General features: G+C 36.6%; 1 protein-coding gene across 1 annotated transcript in view; it reads left to right on the top strand.

Moving 5' to 3' along the window:
• Window positions 1-21,909, top strand: part of TM9SF3 (transmembrane 9 superfamily member 3) — a gene marked incomplete at both ends in the record, with an annotated part of 72,056 nt that overhangs the window by 25,094 nt on the left and 25,053 nt on the right. The window contains 4 exons of the mRNA XM_079698895.1: window positions 3,185-3,316; window positions 4,917-5,083; window positions 12,413-12,507; window positions 15,545-15,675. Of these exons, the coding sequence (XP_079555021.1) occupies window positions 3,185-3,316; window positions 4,917-5,083; window positions 12,413-12,507; window positions 15,545-15,675 (525 nt within the window). The remainder of the gene's footprint in view (window positions 1-3,184; window positions 3,317-4,916; window positions 5,084-12,412; window positions 12,508-15,544; window positions 15,676-21,909) is intronic.

Here is a 21,909-nt window from a genome sequence, read left to right as displayed (position 1 = left end):
ACCTTGGAAGCCAAGAGAGGAAAGTCTGTCACAGAGGATAGAAAGATTAGTTCTGAATTGTTGCTGATGGGTCAGGTAAGATGAGTACTGAAAGTACCTGTTGATTCATCTGGGGTCGTCAGTGAACTTGACAAAGAGCAGGTTTGGTGTAGTGGTGGGGCAAAATCTCAACAGAGCTGGTCTAAGAGGGAGTGGGAGGAGAGGAATTGGAGGCAGCAAGTTTGCTACTAAAGGGAGTGCAGAAATGGTGTAGTAGCCAGTAGGAAAGATGGAATCAGGAGGAGGGTGGGGGTTTGTTTTGGGTTTTTTTTTTTTTTTTTGAAAGGTAAGAAAAATATGTTTGTTATGTTGATGGGGTTCAGTAGAGAGTACAAAACTGATGATTCAGGAGATGGGGGAGAATTACTGAAGCACTTTCCTTGAGTAGGCAGGAGTGGATGGGATCTACTGTGTAAGAGTTGGGATTGTTTCTAATACAGTGACTACAAACACAGACTTAGGAGCCCCAGCTGGATACAGACTCTGTCTCTGCCATTTACTGTAACTGTGGTTAGATGACTGAGTTGTTCAGCTTCTTTTCAGTAGTGAAGCAGGGGTTATACACCTTGCAGAGTTGTTGTGAAATTCCATTTGACAGTGTATATAAAGCACCTGGTTCACGTGCTCAGGAAGAGGCAGCCCTGGTGGTATAGTTAGTTAATCTCCAGTGTTCTAACATTTATGACAAACCTGGGGTGCTGCTTTCGGATTAGCAACACTAGGGGTGCTGAAGTCAGCAGTTCGTAGGGTTAGTAACCCCTCTGTGACAGCTCATTACTTTATTGTTTTAAAGAAATATTTCCCTTGGTTAACAATTTCAGAATCATACAACATTTTATAATTTGGGGGATAAAGGAATATTATAAAATGTCAGGTTATTAGTAGTACATTATAATCTGTATTAGTTTAATGTTTGTATCTTAGATTAGAAGATAGAGAGCTTTGCTAGAAATTTTTGCATTTTGGGGTGTATCTTTCTTATTACTAAGTAGTAACTATATAAACCTTCAAAAATTTGATAAATTGACTGAAAAGAGATATGAGTTATATATATATGTATATATATATGTGTATGTATGTAAATTTTTTTCTCTCTTGTCCTTTTCTGGGTCATTAATTTCCCAGAGTAGAAACAAAATCAAACCTTTGGAAAAGCCTATTATTATAGCCTGCATTTATAAATCTTAAGTGATACTTTTGTGATAAATTTATACAACCCTTTTTGGTAAATATTTCAAAATATAATGCATTCATTATATCCTTTATAATTTCAATAGGTATTTAATAAATAAATTGTTGAATGAAGGAAGAAATGACCTTATGAAGAGGCAGAGGCAGTTGACTGCCCCTTGTTTTTCAGGGGAAGCCATAGTTTATCAGTTGCCTGAAGCCTCGGGGTGGATAACAGCCAGTACTGCTTTTCACTTTAGTGCACATGCTCAGCATGTTAGCCCAAGTTAAAATCTAATTAAAATCCTAATTGTACAGAACAGTACCTCCTTTATGTTAAATATTCTATGTATCTGTAGATGTTTAGAGCAGGAGAATATCTGTGAATAATTAAAATATGTGTATGAGAGGTTTTATGGAGGAGAGGGGTTTTGAGTTGGGTTTTAAATTGTAGATAGAATTTACAAAGGTAGATAGAAGTGGATCCCATGTGAGAAGAAATTCTGAGAAGGATACAGAGGTGGAAGTGAATAAGCTGTACTTTTAGGTCATTGAGGAATGGTAGGCCTGATTGGAATATAAGATACAGAGGAAAGAAAGGTTGGCTAGTTAAGCTGAGGTGGCCGTCTTACAAGGGGTACAGAATATTAGGGAAAATAGCTTAGGTTTGTTATGTGAGAAAACAGGGAATGTCACTGTAAGTTTTAGAATAGAGAAGTGATATATGAACATGATGTTTCAGAAAGATTTGCTGGATAAGCTTTTGTCGGATAGATTGAAAGGAAGGAGAAAGAACAAACATAAAGGTCGTCAACTAGGAGGCCATTAGAGCTATCAGGTATGAGGTGATGGCATGGAAATAGGAAGGGAAAAATAAATGAAATTGAGAGAGAAGAGAAATTTTGGAACTATCCATAAGGAAATTTTGGGAATTAAAATATAAAGGAATTGCTGGACAGTGCCACAGACAGTTGAAGTCAGATGTACTGAATCTGGACATAATTTTGTGACAAATGTGTGGGTAGAATCTAAGTCAAGAGCCTTGTGGGGGGCTTCCCTGGTGGCACAGTGGTTGAGAGTCCACCTGCCGATGCAGGGGACATGGGTTCGTGCCCTGGTCCGGGAGGATCGCACATGCCGCGGAGCGGCTGGGCCCATGAGCCATGGCCACTGAGCCTGCGCGTCCGGAGCCTGTGCTCCGCAGCGGGAGAGGCCACAACAGTGAGAGGCCTGCGTACCGCAAAAAAAAAAAAAAAAAAGAGCCTTGGGGGCATTGAGAAACTATAGGGTACCTCAGAGTTCTCTGTACCATGGATAGCTGCTTTGGAGAGGAGTGCATGATGGTGGCGGCAGGGTGAAGAGGATGAACTGGAAGCAAGTGAAGCAGGTCATTCAGGAAGGTGGCCTAAGTTCATGGCGGGCAGCTATGATGGTTTAGTCTTATAATTTTAAAGAGGTTTTCAGGTTGTTGCTTAGTTAGAGGGAAGGGAACTAAAATTTATTGAGTATTTACTGCTCTGCGCCAGTCACGGTGCCGTACAGTTTATATATGTATTAAACCATACAAATCACTTACGATATAGTATTATTTCCTTCATTTTTGATGTAAGAAAACTGGGGTCAGGGCCTGTGTTAAAACTCAGACCTGTTTGACTCCAAAACCCATGTTCTTTCTCTCTAATGCTGAATAGCATATTCCGTGTGGCCAAATTGTATTTTATTTGTACAATAAATTTGATTGTGATAATCCGTGTAAACAGTATCATACTTTTAATGCATCTAAAGCTTACTGGAAAGAAAGCCAATCCCTTTGATTACTCTTTCCCAGTATATTTTAGTTTTGGCTTTTCATGTAAAAGTTTTTAGAAGACTTTTGTGGGGTTTTTTTGCATTAACATCCCATTGTCCTCATGAAACCTATGAATTTTGTAACTGGTATTTCAAGTAAGTAATATTTTATTTTCTGTTATTTTAGATTCACTGGTTTTCAATTTTCAACTCCTTCATGATGGTTATCTTCTTGGTGGGCTTAGTTTCAATGATTTTAATGAGAACTTTAAGAAAAGATTATGCCCGGTACAGTAAAGAAGAAGAAATGGATGACATGGTAAGCAAACATTTTACATTGTATTTTTAAAATAATTTAACTCAGTGTTATTGAATGTTGGAAGCAAGTCCATAATCCTGAGGTCAGATAAGCTTTAGAATTCAGAATTTTCAGGTTTTAGAAAGGTAGAAAGCTCCCTGAGGGGTCTCTAACCAAATATTTTAATGTTTTTACATGCCCTGATTACATGTCCTATAATCAAATATATTAATGTGTTTTCAGCAAAACATATGAATGTTCACCCTAAGTGGGATAAATAAACAGTATAAATAACCTCTTGTTAGTTCGCTCCAAGATTTGCCACCAAATAAGGATATGTCAAACTTGTGAGGCAGACTTTTCACTTTTCAGAGCTTTTGATTTCAGAATTGCAGCTAGGAGGTCGTAGACTTGTATTGGTATCTTTCTAATGCTGTTAAGTATTGCATAAAATTAAGGGAGTAGGTGGAAGGATTGATTTACATTTAGTTTAGTAGGTTCAAAGGGGAGGGTTGTTTCTAAATTATTTTTACTAAATTGTAGAACAGTGTCGTAAATGAGCAAAAGTGGTGTTTTTTTGTTTTTAATTTTTTTGGCTGCACTGTGTGGCTTGCAGGATCTTAGTTCTTGACCAGGGATTGAACCCGTGCCCTAAGCAGTGGAAGCTTGGAGTCCTAACCACTGGACTGCCAGAGAATGTTAATGGCTATTCTTTTTTTTTTTTTTTTTTTCCTAATTGAAGTGTGGTTAATTTACAATGTTGTGTTGGTTTCAAGTGTACAGCAGAGTGATTCAGTTGTTAATGGCTACTCTGTGTAGATATGCTCCATCATTAAATAAGTTTGGAAAACAGTTAAACAAACTAAAATTTTAATATGCTCATGTGTATTGTGAAGTATCAGAGGGTAGATGAAATATTTGGTGCCTCTCAAACATAGCTGACCAGGACCCCCCTACCCAGCCCCCGCCAAGGCCAAAAAAGCCACGAAGATTATCTTGAGGGACTGATATTTCTTAAGAAACACTGTTTTGGATACTTGCTTACTTGGGTTGAAAAGGCAAAATTGAATCCTTTTTAAAAAATGCTATAGACAGTTAAATGATATTTAACTATTTGATATACTCCCTATGTATTTTCTTAGGCTCCAGGCTATAAGGGAGATTTCTGCATTGCTAGGCCATCTAGTACTGGTTTTAATCTTCTTCAGTTTTGCTCTCCACCTGGCCCCCACTCATATGTGAGCCTTAGTCATGATGTAAAGGTCAAGAGTAGTGTCTGAATGTAACATTCAGAGAGCCATTGGGCTTTTCTCCCAGTTTGACCATTTCTTTTTGCGCCTAGACCTTTTCTTTTTCCATTCTTTGAGATTCTCTGAGTACAACCAGGATCCACCTTCCTGAGCCTCAGTAATATTACAACACTTTAACATTATAAGTTATTAAGGCAGAAATTATTTTAAATTTGAACAAATGTCTTTTCTTGGTATTTTGAAACCCTTTTAATACCTTTAAATTTGTAGTGAGGGAACTTACGACAGTAATTGTAAATTTTTACCTATTTTATGTATTTTAATTTCATTCTGAATTATTTTCTTTTCTCTCAACATATATATGTATATAGGATAGAGACCTAGGAGATGAGTATGGATGGAAGCAGGTGCATGGAGATGTATTTAGACCATCAAGTCACCCGCTGATATTTTCCTCTCTCATTGGTTCTGGATGTCAGATATTTGCTGTGTCTCTCATTGTTATTATTGTTGCAATGATAGAAGATTTGTATACAGAGTAAGTTCATGTGCTTAACTTTATTACTTTTTTGTTGTTCTTGAATAGTTTTAATAATTGGAACCTTTAAGTCAATCATAATTAAATATTTGCTGATTTCAATTATCTTAGAATTTAAATAGCCTAAATATCATTATTGCAAACAAATTAAATAATGAGCAGTATTCTTTAGCTGTAAGTATATTTGTCTGTTATATCCTAAAATTATTAGCCTTACTGAACATGTTGGTTGGTTATAAAGATTATATTCCATTAGAGGTATGAGCAGAATTAGTTACAAATCAGAGTTGTTTGACAAAGTGAATAGGCACTTTTTTGAAATCTGAAGATCCAATTAGGTCTTCATAAGAAACGCACAAGGATTACACATTTACTGAGTTAGTACTTCACATCTGCCTCCAAAACTTGTAGACTCTACAGACAGAAGAAAGCATTGTAAATAACAGTAAAAAGAGTGGTGGAAAAGGCACATGAGGTTAGAAAAACAATTGGATGACTTCTTATCCTATCTTTACATGGTTTTCTGGTACATTTTTTCTTTGAAAACTGAACCAGTTGCAAGAAATTCTTTTTTTTTGATAAATTTATTTATTTTTGGATACGTTGGGTCTTTGTTGCTGCGTGCGTCTTTCTCTAGGTGTGGCGAGAGGGGGCTACCCTTCGTTGCGGTGCACGGGCTTCTCACTGTGGTGGCTTCTCTTATTGCAGAGCATGGACTCTAGGCGCGTGGGCTTCAGTAGTTGTGGCAGACGGGCTCAGTAGTTGTGGCTCGCGGGCTCTAGAGTACAGGCTCAGTAGTTGTGGCGTATGGGCTTAATTGCTCTGCAGCATGTGGAATCTTCCCAGACCAGGGCTCGAACCCGTGTCCCCTGCATTGGCAGGCGGATTCTTAACCACTGCGCCACCAGAGAAGTCCTGCAAGAAATTCTTGATGTGAGGCCTTTGGATCATAAGGAAAAGTTGTACATTCACCAAGATCTCAAGTCCCTATTTAGTAGCCCTATAACCTGTGCTCAGAGAACCATGACCTCAGCAAAGCAAACATGCTCTGAGCCTGGGGTATAGATGCCACCCCATTAAGTCCTCAGTCAGAATGACACTTGTCCCCAGTTACATCTTGTACCTCTGTTTCAGTTCATGATGCCTTCTTGCTTAAATGTGCTTGGCATTTGGTGGACAAGCAGTAAATTGTTTTGCTGAAAGCATGGCTCTTTAGTTGTATATTAAATATTTAACTATACAAAATTGCTGTTTCTTCCACTGGACAGTAAGCTCCTTGAGAGCAAGGACTGGGTCTTATCTTTGCATTCTGAGAGTACCTCAAGAACTTCGTATATGCAAGGTACTCAATCAGTGCTTGTTGAACTGCAGTGAATGTGTATTAATCAACAAAGTTATTTCTCTGTAGTTTCTGTCATATTTCTTTAATATAACCTTTGTAATTTATTTACCGCATAAACCTTAAAATAATTAGCCAAAACCTAAACTTCAGTGTTCTGGTCGGTAGTTCTTATTTTAGGATATAATATATTTCAAATGAAATCCCAAATTCAAGAAAAGCATTTCAAATCTTTCAAGAAGTCATGCTTTACATTAAATACTGGATTAAATGCATCACTACGGAATTGACACTGACTGTATAGTCACAGTCTTTTTTTCTTGAAGTTTTGAATTTTATTTATTTTTTATACAGCACGTTCTTATTAGTTACCCATTTTATACATATTAGTGTATATATGTTAGTCCCAGTCTCCCAATTCATCCCACCACCATCACCACCCCCCACCACTTTCCCCCCTTGGTGTCCAGATGTTTGTTCTCTACATCTGTGTCTCTATTTCTGCCCTGCAAACTGGTTCATCTGTGCCATTTTTCTAGGTTCCACATATATGTGTTAATATACGATATTTGTTGTTCTCTTTCTGACTTACTTCACTCTGTATGACAGTCTTTAGATCCATCCATGTCTCTACAAATGACCCCATTTCGTTCCTTTTTATGGCTGAGTAATATTCCATTGTATATATGTACCACATCTTCTTTATCCATTCATCTGTCAGTGGGCATTTAGGTTGCTTCCATGACCTGGCTATTGTAAATAGTGCTGCAGTGAACATTGGGGTAGTAATTCTTTTTGAATTATGGTTTTCTCTGGGTATATGCCCAGTAGTGGGATTGCTGGGTCATATGGTAGTTCTATTTTTAGTTTTTTAAGGAGCCACCATACTGTTCTCCATAGTGGCTGTATCAATTTACATCCCCACCAACAGTGCAAGAGGGTTCCCTTTTCCCTACACCCCCTCCAGCATTTGTTGTTTGTAGATTTGCTGATGATGCCCATTCTAACTGGTGTGAGGTGATACCTCATTGTAGTTTTGATTTGCATTTCTCTAATAATTAGTGATGTTGAGCAGCTTTTCATGTGCTTCTTGGCCATCTGTATGTCTTCTTTGGAGTAGTCACAGTCTTATAAGTTAGTAGTGGGTAACCTCTCCTAGAATCCAAGTTTTTGCTTTGTTCCTTCTCAAATGTTAGGGTTACAGTGTTGGCAGTTCATTTTTTAATTCCAAAGCTGTTCTGCTTATAGACCTTCAGCAGCTTTTAGAAATAAGAAACCGCATCTAATAGATGGTATTAGTAGGCAAGTCATGCATTGTTATTTTAGCCTGTCATTATTATCGATAGTTGTTCTACGTTGTGCTTATTTGAAGTGAACATACTTAATCATTTACATGGTAAGTACTACAGCTGTGAGTATTATTATATCAGTATTATTATGATATCAAAATGACTAACATTATTGAGGTTCCGTGTTAGGAGCTTTATGCTCATTAGCTCATTTAATCCTCACGTCAGCCCCATAAAGGGACTATTCTTATCTCCATCCCACAGATGAGAAGAGTAAAGCTCAGGGAGGTTAAGTAATTTGAGTAAGATCACACAGCTATTAGTAAAGGGTGTTAGTAAGCTGGGATTTGAACCTAGGCACTCTTACTCCAGAACGTGTCTCTTAATTTTCTGGGCTGTAGAAATGAAGATAGAGATAGTAAAAATGCAAAGAGGTGAGAAAATGAAAAACTTGCACATAAAGTTTGTAAGACTCACTCCAGAGTAGGAATCTAAAGGATTCTAGAGGATAAAAAGCAGATAATGTAACATGTGAAAATTACTTTGCTCAATGATGGTCATAGCAGTCAGGGAAGAAAAAAATATTTAGATAGGTAGAGGATCAGCATCAATGTAGGGATGCCAGTTAGTGTGATAGTAACCCTTGGGAAGGCGTGGTGCTTGAGAAGGTATGGGTGAGTCTGGTAAAATGCAGCTGCTGTGTTGAAACTTGCTTTGCAGTGGTGAGATGGCAAGTGTAGGTGAAGCAGCTACTTAGATATCACCCTCTCCCCCCCACCCCCAGTCTTGGAGAGATGAACAAGGAGGACAGTTCCCCACTTCAGCAGATTAGATGAAAATGGTCTATTTTGGGTAGAAAATACCCATAAAATATTTATGAACAAAGAGGTGCAAGGGTATGTCTGATTTTTAAAACTGTAACTTATACTCACACTTCCATTTAGTGGAAATGTCTCTGGGGACTACAAACTTAACCCGCTGGTAGTCATTTTGGACTCTCAGTCACATGAGCAGCCTTTTTGAACTCTCTGTCAGTGGTCACACACCCAGTTATAAACAGAATGGATCAATTTGTTAATGATAGTCTGGAAGAAATAAGTTAGTACCTGCAGTGTTTAATTGGATACTTGAAAAAACAAATCTGGTTTTTATTTTTTATTTTTATTTATTTATTTACTTGATTTTTTAACATCTTTATTGGAGTATAATTGCTTTACAATGGTGTGTTAGTTTCTGCTTTATAACATAGTGATTCAGCTATACATATACATATATCCCCATATCTCCTCCCTCTTGCGTCTCCCTCCCACCCTCCCTATCCCACCCTTCTAGGTGGTCACAAAGCACTGAGCTGATCCCCCTGTGCTATGTGGCTGCTTCCCACTAGCTATCTGTTTTACATTTGGTAGTATATATAAGTCCATGCCACTCTCTCACTTCATCCCAGCTTACCCTTCCCACTCCCTGTGTCCTCAAGTCCACTCTCTACATCTACATCTTTATTTCTGTCCTGCCCCTAGTTTCTTCAGAACCATTTTTTTTAAGAGTCCATATATATGTGTTAGCATACGGTATTTATTTTTCTTTTTCTGATTTACTTCACTCTGTATGACAGTCTCTGGGTCCATCCACCTCACTACAAATAGTTCAATTTCGTTTCTTTTTATGGCTGAGTAATATTCCATTGTATATATGTTCCACGTCTTCTTTATCCATTCATCTGTTGGTGGACACTTAAGTTGCTTCCATGTCCTGGCTATTGTAAGTAGAGCTGCAATGAACATTGTGGTACATGACTCTTTCTGAATTATGATTTTCTCAGGGTATATGCCCAGTAGTGGGATTGCTGGGTCGTATGGTAGTTCTGTTTTTAGTCTTTTAAGAAACCTCCATACTGTTCTCCATAGTGGCTGTATCAATTTACATTCCCACCAACAGTACAGGAGGGTTCCCTTTTCTCCACACCCTCTACAGCATTGTTTGTAGATTTTTTGATGATGGCCATTGTGACTAGTGTAAGGTGATACCTCATTGTAGTTTTGATTTACATTTCTCTAATGGTTAGTGATGTTGAGCATCCTTTCATGTGTTTTTTGTCAATCTGTATATGTTCTTTGGAGAAATGTCTGTTTAGGTCTTCTGCCCATTTTTGGATTGGGTCGTTTTTTTTTTGATACTGAGCTGCATGAGCTGCTTGTAAATTTTGGAGATTAATCCTTTGTCAGTTGTTTCATTTGCAAATATTTTCTCCCATTCTGAGGGTTGTCTTTTTGTCTTGTTCATGGTTTCCTTTGCTGTACAAAAGCTTTTAAGTTTGATTAGGTCCCATTTGTTTATTTTTGTTTTTATTTCCATTTCTCTAGGAAATGGGTCAAAAAGGATCTTGCTGTGATTTATGTCATAGAGTGTTCTGCCTATGTTTTCCTCTAAGAGTTTTATACTGTCTGGCCTTACATTTAGGTCTTTATTCCATTTTGAGTTTATTTTTGTGTATGGTGTTAGGGAGTGTTCTAATTTCATTCTTTTACATGTAGCTGCCCAGTTTTCCCAGCACCACTTATTGAAGGGACTGTCTTTTCTCCATTGTATATTCTTGCCTCTTTTATCAAAAACAAGGTGACCATATGGGTGTGGGTTTATCTCTGCACTTTCTATCCTGTTCCATTGATCTATATTTCTGTTTTGGGCCAGTACCATACTGTCTTGATTTCTGTAGCTTTGTAGTATAGTCTGAAGTCGGGGAGCCTGATTCCTCCAGCTCTGTTTTTCTTTCTCAAGATTGCTTTGGCTATTCGGGTTTTTTTGTGTTTCCATATAAATTGTGAAATTTTTTGTTCTAGTTCTCTGAAAAATGCCATTGATAGTTTGATAGGGATCGCATTGAATCTGTAGATTGCTTTGGGTAATGTAGTCATTTTCACAGTGTTGATTCTTCCAATCCAAGAACATGGTATATCTCTCCATCTATTTGTATCATCTTTAATTTCTTTCATCAGTGTCTAATAGTTTTCTGCATGCAGGTCTTTTGTCTCCTTAGGTAGGTTTATTCCTAGGTATTTTATTCTTTTTGTTGCAATGGCAAATGGGAGTGTTTCCTTAATTTCTCTTTCAGAGTTTTCATCCTTAGTGTATAGGAATGCAGGAGATTTCTGTGTGTTAATTTTGTATCCTGCTTCTTTACCAAATTCATTGATCAGCTCTAGTAGTTTTCTGGTAGCATCTTTAGGATTCTCTATGTATAGTATCATGTCATCTGCAACTGGTGACAATCTTACTTCTTCTTTTCTGATTTGGATTCCTTTTATTCCTTTTTCTTCTCTGATTGCTGTGGCTAAAACTTCCAAAACTATGTTGAATAACAGTGGTGAGAGTGGACAGCCTTGTCTTGTTCCTGATCTTAGAGGAAATGGTTTCAGTTTTTCACCATTGAGAATGATGTTGGCTGTGGGCAAATCTGGTTTTTAAACTGATTGATATTGAGAGACCCACAGTCTTCTAAACATGGGAATGACAGACTTTTATATTATGCCACACTTGTATTTAGCTATATATTGATGTAATTAAATATTGCAGTGTTTTAACTTATGTATCTTCTTTAAGAAATGGAACATAATTGTTTGTACGGAAGAGTGGTACATGTTTCAAGACTGTATGATGCCTTTGTAGGTGGACAATGGAATGTAATAATAATTATTATCCAGAAGGTGGTTAATGTTTGAAAGTTGTATATCCTTCCAGTGCACACATTAGTGTGATACTCTTGTAAATTCTATTTAAAATAGTATTCTTTATCTCAAGCTGACAAGGTTATATTTTCTATATCCTTCCAGTGCACACATTAGTGTGATACTCTTGTAAATTCTATTTAAAATAGTATTCTTTATCTCAAGCTGACAAGGTTATATTTTCTATCTATAGTCTTTTACCTTCCTAGTTGTGGTGAGTTTCAGAAATGATTTTTATTTTTAGTGAGTTAAGTACATTTCTATATTATGGTAAATGATACTGTCATTTTATCATTTTAGTATTTCTGTTTGCAATTAGGCATTTAAAATATTTTGTCCAGTTTTATTCAATAGGAGAGTTGGTCTGAATTGCTTAGATATCATTATTGGAAGAGGAGGTTAGAAATTGTTGATCTGAGTTAATGTTGATTTGTGGACCTATGGATTTTTAAAAACGTTTTTAACAGTGTAAAGGAAACTAAATAGGAAAAGTCTCAGTATTATACCATTTAAAGTAATAGCAATAATATAGGTTATAGTACTTCCATTTTATTTCTATCAGCAGGCAAGAATCTCCAGCAGTTAAATTATGAAGAGGAATAGTGTAATTATTTTTCTTAACAGATGAATATCCTTTTCCATATGATATGATTGGTTCACAGGGTTGCAAAACAGTTTTAGTGCCAGCTTCTAATATGTTTGCCAAAGAAATGTGAAATATTTGTTTAGAATATTATGAAATTTAACTTGAAATTTAAAAAGAATGAGGATCAGTCTGTTATTATTTAAGTGCAATTTTAACTAGAAATTCATTCACTAGGCAACCTTTTGAGGTCCTTTGCAGTCCAGAAGGATATTTTTGTGTTCCTGTTAAATTTATTTTTGAAATTAAACTAATGTTAATGTGATAGACTATATGATATTTTCTTTAAATCGTTGGTTTTAGTTTATCATATGTGTTGTTTTGCCTTTTTAGGAGGGGGTCAATGCTCAGTACAGCCATATTTGTCTATGCTGCTACATCTCCAGTGAATGGTTATTTTGGAGGAAGTCTGTATGCTAGACAAGGAGGTAATTTATGAGTTACTGCTTTGTATTTTTAATTATAGATGCTAATATTACACTGTGAGGTATATGGAATTTAAAATGGGCAGTACAGCCATTGTAAAGTCCTTTGTTATCCCATTTCACATAATCTCCACCAAACCTATTATATGTTCTAATTTGCTTTTATGGAATCCTTGCATTTTATTTCCTAAAATTATGAATAATGAATAGATTTCTCCATTGTCCACTGTGAATTAGTCCTGAGGAACATGTAGGAGAGAGTGTATTTAAGTTATTGATATTATTTTGCTTTCAGGTGCCTAGTTCCCTAGTAGTGTTCCATGGGAGGTTTCCACATAGAATATATAACTTCATAGCCGAGTGTAAAGTCATGTTTCATGGTTTATGGATAAATGTCTAGGCAGTGAAGGAGCATAGGAAGGAAATCTGTTTACTTCTGTTGACTCTTAAATACTTATCAAAGGACATGCACAAAGATTTTCTGTCACAATCTTTTGCTAAGAGAGCTTCATCTTGAATACCCCCTTGCTTCTTTACTATTGTGACCTGGAAATGACGGGGTATACATGGATGATACGAGGATACTGCTCCTTGGTGTTTGTTTCTGTGATGGCATTCAGGGTTTTTAAGTTCCTTTTTTCCCCCTGTAATTGTTTGGAGTCAGAAACGTGCTAAAAGTAGTAGATTTGCATATTTTAGTTTATGAATGACGGGTTGTTGAAAGACATTAAAATTATATTCCTAAGGATAGAGACTTCTTAATGTGATTTTCCCAGCCCATCCTATGCAGTGACATCATTAGGGAATCCTGCCTTCTTTTAGTAGACTGGACGTATCGTCTGTAGGAGCTCAGAGCATTTAAAATTCCCTCAGGATATCCTGGTTTACCATGGCTTTTTTTAAAAATTGGTCCTACCAGACTTAATGTGATGTATACCTTCAGCAGAGATAGTTCTCTGGATTGCCTGAGGGAGTATCGTTGCAGATTCCTGACTATTTTAGTTAGCTGTTCAGTTTCTCTGTTCTACGTCTAGATATGGGAAATGAGTCTTAGCACACAGGTCTACCATCCTGAGGAAATAAGGATGCCTAAGGTAACTCCTACTTTGAATTTAACCTGAAAACTAGTTAGGCTAAGAATTGTACAGTTTATGACATCCAGAAAAGTCTCCACAGCAGAAACAGATTACTCAAAACAGGAAATTTATTCATCCTTGGACATAAATTTGCTTTTAGTCCAATTGCAAGTTAAGAACACACAACCAAACTTAACTTTACTATACTTATTCTTGAAAGTTGACAGAGTTCAGACCTAAGCCTAGGAGTATCAGATCTTACCAGGAATAATCTAAAGGTTATTTTCTGATTGACAGTGCCCTGAGGAGGTCTCATCATGTCCTGATATTTTGTCTGAGCGATCCCTAAAGCCAGGTGAATATAGAGGTCAGCCCAGAGAATCAAGAATTCTTCAGGTTATCTCAGGATCTGAACTACAGTGGAGCTCAAAGACTTCATACTCTCCTCAGTGCACTGGATAGTGCTCCAGACCCAATTTAAAGACCAGAGTCTCCAAGGGTGTTGGGGAGCAGTAGGAAGCACAATGCAGATGCCTGGGCTACTGATTGTACCCAGTGGAATGTACGTGGGATTCTTTTTGACTGTTGGAGGGAAAGGGAGAAAGAGAGAGAGTTGAATATAGCTGAATATAGAATTTATTAACCCATGTCTGAATCTGAGAAGATAATGGAAAGTGCAGGAAAAGAGAATGCTAGGAAAGGGTTGGAATTTAATAAGAGAAATAATCATTTAAATTTGTTCTTACCCTTTTTGCGTTGTTGTTCAAATGCTGAGTATTAGTTTAGAAAGGAGGGGTTCTTGAAACGTACCTGAGAAAGAAATTAAATAGAGGCAAAAGTTCAGAATCAAGGAGTTTTTCTGCAAGAATGTCAAGATCTGGGGTAGTAATTCTATGAGACAGATGTTTGAAAAGAACTTTATATAGAAGAAAATAAAAGTTAGGATATTGCTTGTTTTTCCTGTAGCACTTTCTGTTTGGGTCCTGTTGCTTATGGTTGTGGGGCTGAACTTTAATAGTGATCCCATGTTCAATCTTTACATTACGTTTCTGAACAGTATGAAGATGCGTCCCGGAGGTGTGCTTGCTCCTGCGCTCTGCTGTGTTAGAAAGATAGCTCCTGTTGTGCTCCTGGTCATTATGAACTTGATTAAAAAATTTTTGATTACATAGTTTAAAAATTCTTTCCTTGGGTATTTAAATAATAGATTCTCAGTGAATAGAATTTTGGCAATACAAAGAGGTTCAAAGAAATAGTAAAACTTATAAATATTTAGTTCTAATTGCTGAGAGGAAGCTCATGAAACACATTCTATTGTTTTCTCCTTTTGAAATATAGAAATGAATTTAAATATATGTTTATAATCATAATTATAGAGCTAAGAGTAAATTTAGGGAATGTTAACCCAGGGGGTTTAAAATTTTTGTTTGTTTGTTTGTTTAAAGCAGTGTAACCCTCTTTTCAAATGAGAGCATATATGAAACTACAGTGTGTGAAACTGTTGAAAATGAACTTGTTCTGTTGAAGCAGGGCTGGAGGACCTGGGCCCTTCCTTTACCGGTGACTTCATGGGCACCTCTTAGAAGCTCCAGAACTCCAAGTAACACCTAGGTGTTTGAAAACACCTTTCTAGGCCAACTTGTAGCCCAGAAAGATTGAGTGGTTTACCAACGTTCACAGTGGTTCAGTGGCAGAATCAGGACAAAACACCAGAATATTTTACCATAGTTCATTGCTCTTTTCCAGTACACCCACATCAAAAGCGTGTTTCCACTAGACATACTTGAATAGCTGGACTGGTCTTTATTAGCTGTTGTTTTGAAACAGCTATTAGGATGTCAAATTTAAGTTCTTTACATTAAAATATGAGATAATTTGGTACTAAATAACCACCTTTTAAACATTAATATATGTCTGTCTGTCTACCTAGCTCTCTGATTGTTATAGTTTCCCTTTTCTTTCAGGAAGGAGATGGATAAAGCAGATGTTCATTGGTGCATTCCTCATCCCAGCTATGGTGTGTGGCACTGCCTTCTTCATCAATTTTATAGCCATTTATTACCATGCTTCGAGAGCCATTCCTTTTGGAACAATGGTGAGTTGCTTGCATCTTACTTTTCAACTGAAAGAGTATAAGCATTCTCTAATGTGAGGCCTGCTGTCTCTCCAGAGTACCTCTTAACTAGGAGTTCTGCTATTTGCAGCCAGTCCCTACCCAGTCCTGGAAAGTTAGGTAAAGAACATTTTTTCTTGAGTCTGTCAACCAATAAAGTGAAAGAACAGCTAGGGAGAAACTGGTGAGTATATTTTAGAAGAAGAATGATGACACACAAGCAACATGGGTGTTTTAATGTGGTAGGTGAGTGCAGTGGTAGGAAGTGAAGACTTTCCATAACATTTTTTTTTTTTGGTAATAGTGTACTATTTTTAGAACCTTATGAAAGCATCTATATTAATATTGATAATATATGTGTTATAGATATTAAAATCCTATCTCATATCTTACCTGTTATCACAGAATTTGAAATGTTTTAGATTATTTAAATATGTTAAAGCTAAAGCACAGAAATACTGGTGCTTTACACAGTTAACTCACAGTCTTCAGATTCTTCCTGTTGTCTTTTTACTAGAAACAGAATTTTAGGCCTGGAGTAGACTTTAGTCTTAATGTACACTTTGTAAACGTGCGCACACATGTACATATACGTATGCGAGTTGGAAGGTGGTTACTGCTTTTCAGAGAGGCAATTAACTTGGTTAAGGTCATACAGATAGTTAATGGCAGAACTGTAACTGGAACCCATATCTCCATCTGAATTTTAATCGTTTTGGCTTTCTTTCTGTTGTATGGGAGTTATTGAATGGTTTCACAGAAATTCCAGATGATTGGTTGTTTTACAGTCCAGGTTTTTCAAAGACACTTTGCATATATATTTTTACTAAGTCTTTAACAGTTTTTATTTAGGAATATTTTGCAGATTGCTTCAAAATTGAAAACTTTTGTTTGGTTTTGTTTTTGCAAGGCAAAGTAACTGATAAAGGTTAGGAAAGGGTAAAGTAATTAATTACATTCATTAATTAACTGGAAAAGAATTTGCTTCATAGTAGTTCTAGGCCATCAGGAAGTATATAGATTCAAGTTACTTCTTAAAGATGATCTACTGAATTAATTACTTTCACAATGTTTTAAAAATTAAAATTCTGGTTCTGTTATAATTTTCATCATAAAGTTTTGAATTTGATATGGTGAAAATTATATGCTTTGTTTCACTAAAATTATAAATTTTACCACTGTGTAAATGGGGTTTTAAATGTTAATATTCGCTGTAACTTGCCTTCAGATAATTTAATAATTACTAATTATTCCAATACAATATCAGACTCTCTGCTGAGCCAGAGATGGTTTGTATAATTGATCTTTGGCATATAAAAGACTGGCTGTTGGTGCTTAGCAGCCTCCTACAATGTCATGGTCTTAATTTGCATTCTAATTCGTAATGAAGGAATGCTGAGCGAAGGGCATCCCACTGCCCTCAAGTTTTAATCAGGTGTGTGGTCTAACATTTTTTGCCTCTTTTTAAGAGTATCAGAACTTGTTTAGAACATGAAATTTAAGAATTGATGTGAATGTTTGACCTAGTTGTCCATTAAGTGTTTTAACTACTTAAACTTATATTTTAAATTATTTGACTTGTTGACATTATGAAGGAAATGGTTATATATTCTCATAAACTCCATGGTTCTCAACCGTGGGTACACATTAGAGTCACTGGGGAGTTTAAAAAATTTCAATGCCCAGGGCTTCATCCTATGCCAATTTATCTGTCCTGCTTTAAACCCAGTCTCTACTATTTACCTGATCCTGGTTCCCAGCATCTGAGGATGGATCTGTCATCTGAAAAGCTCCCAGACCACATGTGTTTGAGAAGCTGGTTCTCCTACTAAAATAGCCTAGTTTGAAAATCAGAGTCTTCAGATACTCTTATATGCTCTTCCCGAGGCCTTAGCTCATTCTGTCCCCCATTCCTTTGTTCTCTTGGACATTGAGCCTTTTCTCTGGTGATCTTAGCTCTGGTTCTGTTTTCTCAGAGATTCCACAATTTAAGGCTTAATCCAGCTGTAGTCATAGTGACTTCAGCCTCTGTCTTGCCTTACAGAGGCACCAGAACAATGGGGATTTTGCCCACTTGGGATCTGGAGTCTTGTCAGAATGCTGCTTTTGTCCCCAGGACTAGCCCAAGATAAGATTGAAAATGGATGAAATTTGTCTCTGGACCCCAAATTCTCTGCTCATGTGTACCTGATTATACATAAAAAGCCATTAAATCCATGTCAGATTAAACTTGTTGAATAATAGTCAATCTTAGCAGGTTAATGAAGGTAAAAGAAACATAAGTAGAGGGTGGTGGTGGTAATCTCAGCTAATGTCTAGTGTCCCAGGCTTAAGGCATGGTTCCTAGAGAGTATTACAAAACAGTGTAAGAGAGCATTTAAATGAAATGTGGGGTCAAAGACTGTTCAGAGATGAACATACCTGTTTCTGAAGTTGGTATGTTCTGGCAGAGGTACTATACAGAGTCAGAGAGAGTGTACTTCAAATTAAATTGAATCTGGTAAGGTAAAACCTTTTTCCTTTGGAATTTGTTCAGAAATGATTTAGGTGTCATACCCAGAGTTTTTGGTCCTATGAGAGTTTCTTGGGAATGAGGAAGGGTTTGCCAGGATATTCTGAAAAAAACATTTTAGGCATCAAGTCTTGTGGGTTGTAAATCTCAGATTCTTAATTTAATGTTATTGGAGGCTTTCAAAGGACAAAGAACCAAGTTGCAGAGTTTTAAACTCAGAGGCAAGGTAGCATAGAAACTAATAAACTTTCTAATCTAAATATTATTCAGTTCAGAATGCACTGATAAATCCTTGACTTATCATACTTTATGGTTTTGTCTCTTAATGGGTAGAATAGTTGATGGAGAAGTAACAGGGGTCATGAGCCATGTCATATTTGTCATCTTGAGGTTTGTTTTAGCTTGGGAGGGGAATCATCAGAAATAGGCCTGAGGTTTTAGGAAATCAGATTTCACAAATATTTAGGGAAATGCTCTCTCATAACCCAAGTCTTGGGCCATAACTGGGAAAATGGATTGAGAATTTGAGGTTTTCAAAAATGAAATTCATGGTGACTTCCCTGGTGGTCCAGTGGTTAAGACTGCGCTTCCACTCCACGGGGCGCAGGTTCGACCCCTGATCAGGGAACCCCCGCCGCCGCCAAAAAAAGAAATTCATGATATATAATCAGAAATTAACACAGTGAGGAAAAAATGGAGACAGAGTAATGGATGCATGCTATTTTGTGATCTCTCAAAGGTTGTGAGAAGAGTACAGTATACCTAATTATAAAAGAATACTAAAGTCTATAAAAATAGTGTTAGAAAACCTCCGTTTCCTAACCTGAACTCTTGACAAGTGCTAAGGCTAACAAAAGGATTTTGTAAAAATATTTTGATAGCAAGACCAAAGGCTCATCACATGGGATCAGTGATGTAACAGAGTAAAAGAAGAATGGTTCTGTCTCATTCTTTCTCTTTTTATTTTTCATCAAATAAAATAACCTTCAAACAAGAAAAGACAAGAGGAAATAATCCCTGATAAGAGGGAAGTGAAGCCTTAGATAAGGGGATTGATTGTACAGAAGTACCCAGCTGCCTTAGCAGTAAGTTTTGTTGCTCATATAAATGATCTTTTAGAGATACTGAGAGATCATGATGATAAGTAATGCTTGAATAACTGTGTAAGGTAGAGGCAAATTGTTTTTCTAGAAGGAAAATGAAGAAAGTGGTTTCTCCCTTACAAAACATAGTGAACTTGATGTTGATGAGGCACAAGATTTTAGAATGTGTTATTAAAATTTACTTTTTAAATCACAGGAAGTAATGAACATTAGGAGCTATTATGGATTCATTAAAACAAAAATGCCAGAACAACTTCAGTTCCTCTCTTTGGTAGGTCTTAGCAAGACTAGAAGAACGAAAGAGTATTAAAAAAGTATTATATCTTGTTGGACAAGATGGAGAAATGTGGGTAGAATAGTATAGTCAGGTAAACATGTAAATAATTATAGAATTAAAGTATTGGTATGGTATTACCCATAATATGTCACATACTATCTTTTAGTAGAACATGACAGATATTCTTGACTTTGACCTATTCAAATCATTGTTGATGACATATAAAGGCACAGTGATCTGATGATTAAATTGAACAAGGACATGAGACGGTTGTGGGGCAGGGACTAGTAATATGGAATGATGAAGACAGCATCTAAAATGATCTCAACTGACTGAAGTGATGTGCCATATCTAACAAGATGAGTTATAGTAAGGACAGGTACATTTGCATAGCATTTTGTACTTTACAAAACACTTTCACACCCCTTGTCTCACCTGGTTTTCAGAAGAACTCAAAGAGATAGAGATAGTGGTATGCATTATCCCGGTTTTACCAAGCAAAAAACTAGGATTCAGTTTTTCACTTAAAGTCACATTTTCTTTGTTGTGGTGCTGGTGGTGGTGATGATCTGTTTTAGTTTTTTTTTCTTTTTTTCCTTTGTGCCCGGAAATCAGATTTATGCCGAGAGCAGTGAATGAAGAATGTTTTATGCCTTTTTTTGGTCTGTATGTTTTTACAGCTGTATTGAGGTATAATTAACATATGATAAATTGTATCTATTTAAAGTGTGGCAAGCTTTGATATATGTATATATTTGGGAAACAATCACCACAATTTAAAAAAAGTTATTAAGTCCAGAAGTTTTGTTATATACCTTTGTAATTTATCCCCTTTTCCTCCTCCTTCCTTCCCTTTTTATTTTTTCTTTTTTTAATCTATTTATCTATCTGTTTATTTATTTTTGGCTGCATTGGGTCTTCGTTGCTGCGTGTGGGCTTTCTCTAATTGCTGCAAGCAGAGGCTACTCTTCGTTGCGGTGCGCAGGCTTCTCATTGCGGTGGCTTCTCTTTGTTGCGGAGCACAGGCTCTAGGCATGTGGACTTCGGTAGTTGTGGCACGTGGGCTCAGTAGTTGTGGCGTGCAGGCTCAGTAGTTGTGGTGCACGGGCTTAGTTGTTCTGCGGCATGTGGGATCTTCCCGGACCAGGGCTCGAAACCGTGTCCCTTGCATTAGCAGGCGGATTCTTAACCACTGTGCCACCAGGGAAGTCCCTCTCTTTCTTTCTTTCTTTTTTTTTTTTATTTTATTTTAAAAATTTTCTTTTTCCCTTCCCTTTTTCATTCTCAGGTAACCACTGGTCTGCTCTCTGTCATCTTAGATTAGTTTGCATTACCTAGAATTTCATATAAGTAGACTCACACAGTATGATCTTTTTTTTGTCTTTTTTCACTCAGAAACTTATTTTAAAAATCACTTGATGTTGTTGCATATATTAATAGTTTTGTTCCTTTGTATTGCTTAATAGTATTTTATTGTAAGGGAAGTACCACAGTTTGTTTATCCACTTACCCAGTAGTGAACTTTTGAATTGTTTTCAGTTTTTGGCTATTACATACAAATCAAGCTGCTGTGAGTATTCATATGTAAATCTTTGTGTGGACATATTTTTTGATTCTCTTGGATAAATAACTACAGTGGAATGACTGAGTCATATTATAGCTTAACTTTTCAAGAAACTATTAAACTTTCCCAAAGTGGTTTTGCCATTTTACATTCCCACTAGCATTGTATTTATAAGAGTTCCAGTTGCTCCACATTATCTCCAGTACTTGATATGGTCAGTCTTTTTAATTTTAGCCATTATAGTGGAAGTGTAGTGTTGTCTCATTGTGGTTTAAATTTGCGTTTCCCTAATGACTAATGTTAAAGATATTTTTGTGTAGTTATTTGCCATCCATATATATTCTTTAATGAATGTTTAAATCTTTTGCTTATTTTTTATAGCTTGTCTTGTTGAATGGTAAGAGTTCTTTATATATTGTAGATACTAATCCTTTGTCTTATATGTAGCTTGCAAGTATATTCTCCCATTATGTGGCTTGTCTTTTCATTCTCTTAAGAGTATCTTTTAAAAAAATTTTTTTGATGGTTTTGCCCCACATCTGCTTGATATTAATTGGGCAAGACAGGGACATGCTTTTTTTTTTTTAATTACTTAATTTATTTTTGGCTGTGTTGGGTCTTCATTTGTGCACGCAGGCTTTCTCTAGTTGCGGCGAGCAGGGGCTGCTCTTCATTGTGGTGTGCGGGCTTCTCATTGCGGTGGCTTCTCTTTGTTATGGAGCACGGGCTCTAGGTGCGTGGGCTTCAGTAGTTGTGGCAC

This window comes from Hyperoodon ampullatus (assembly GCF_949752795.1).
Source record: "Hyperoodon ampullatus genome assembly, chromosome: 1".
In the NCBI taxonomy this organism is placed as follows: Eukaryota; Metazoa; Chordata; class Mammalia; order Artiodactyla; family Ziphiidae; genus Hyperoodon; species Hyperoodon ampullatus.
This window is presented reverse-complemented; position numbering and strand designations above follow the sequence as displayed.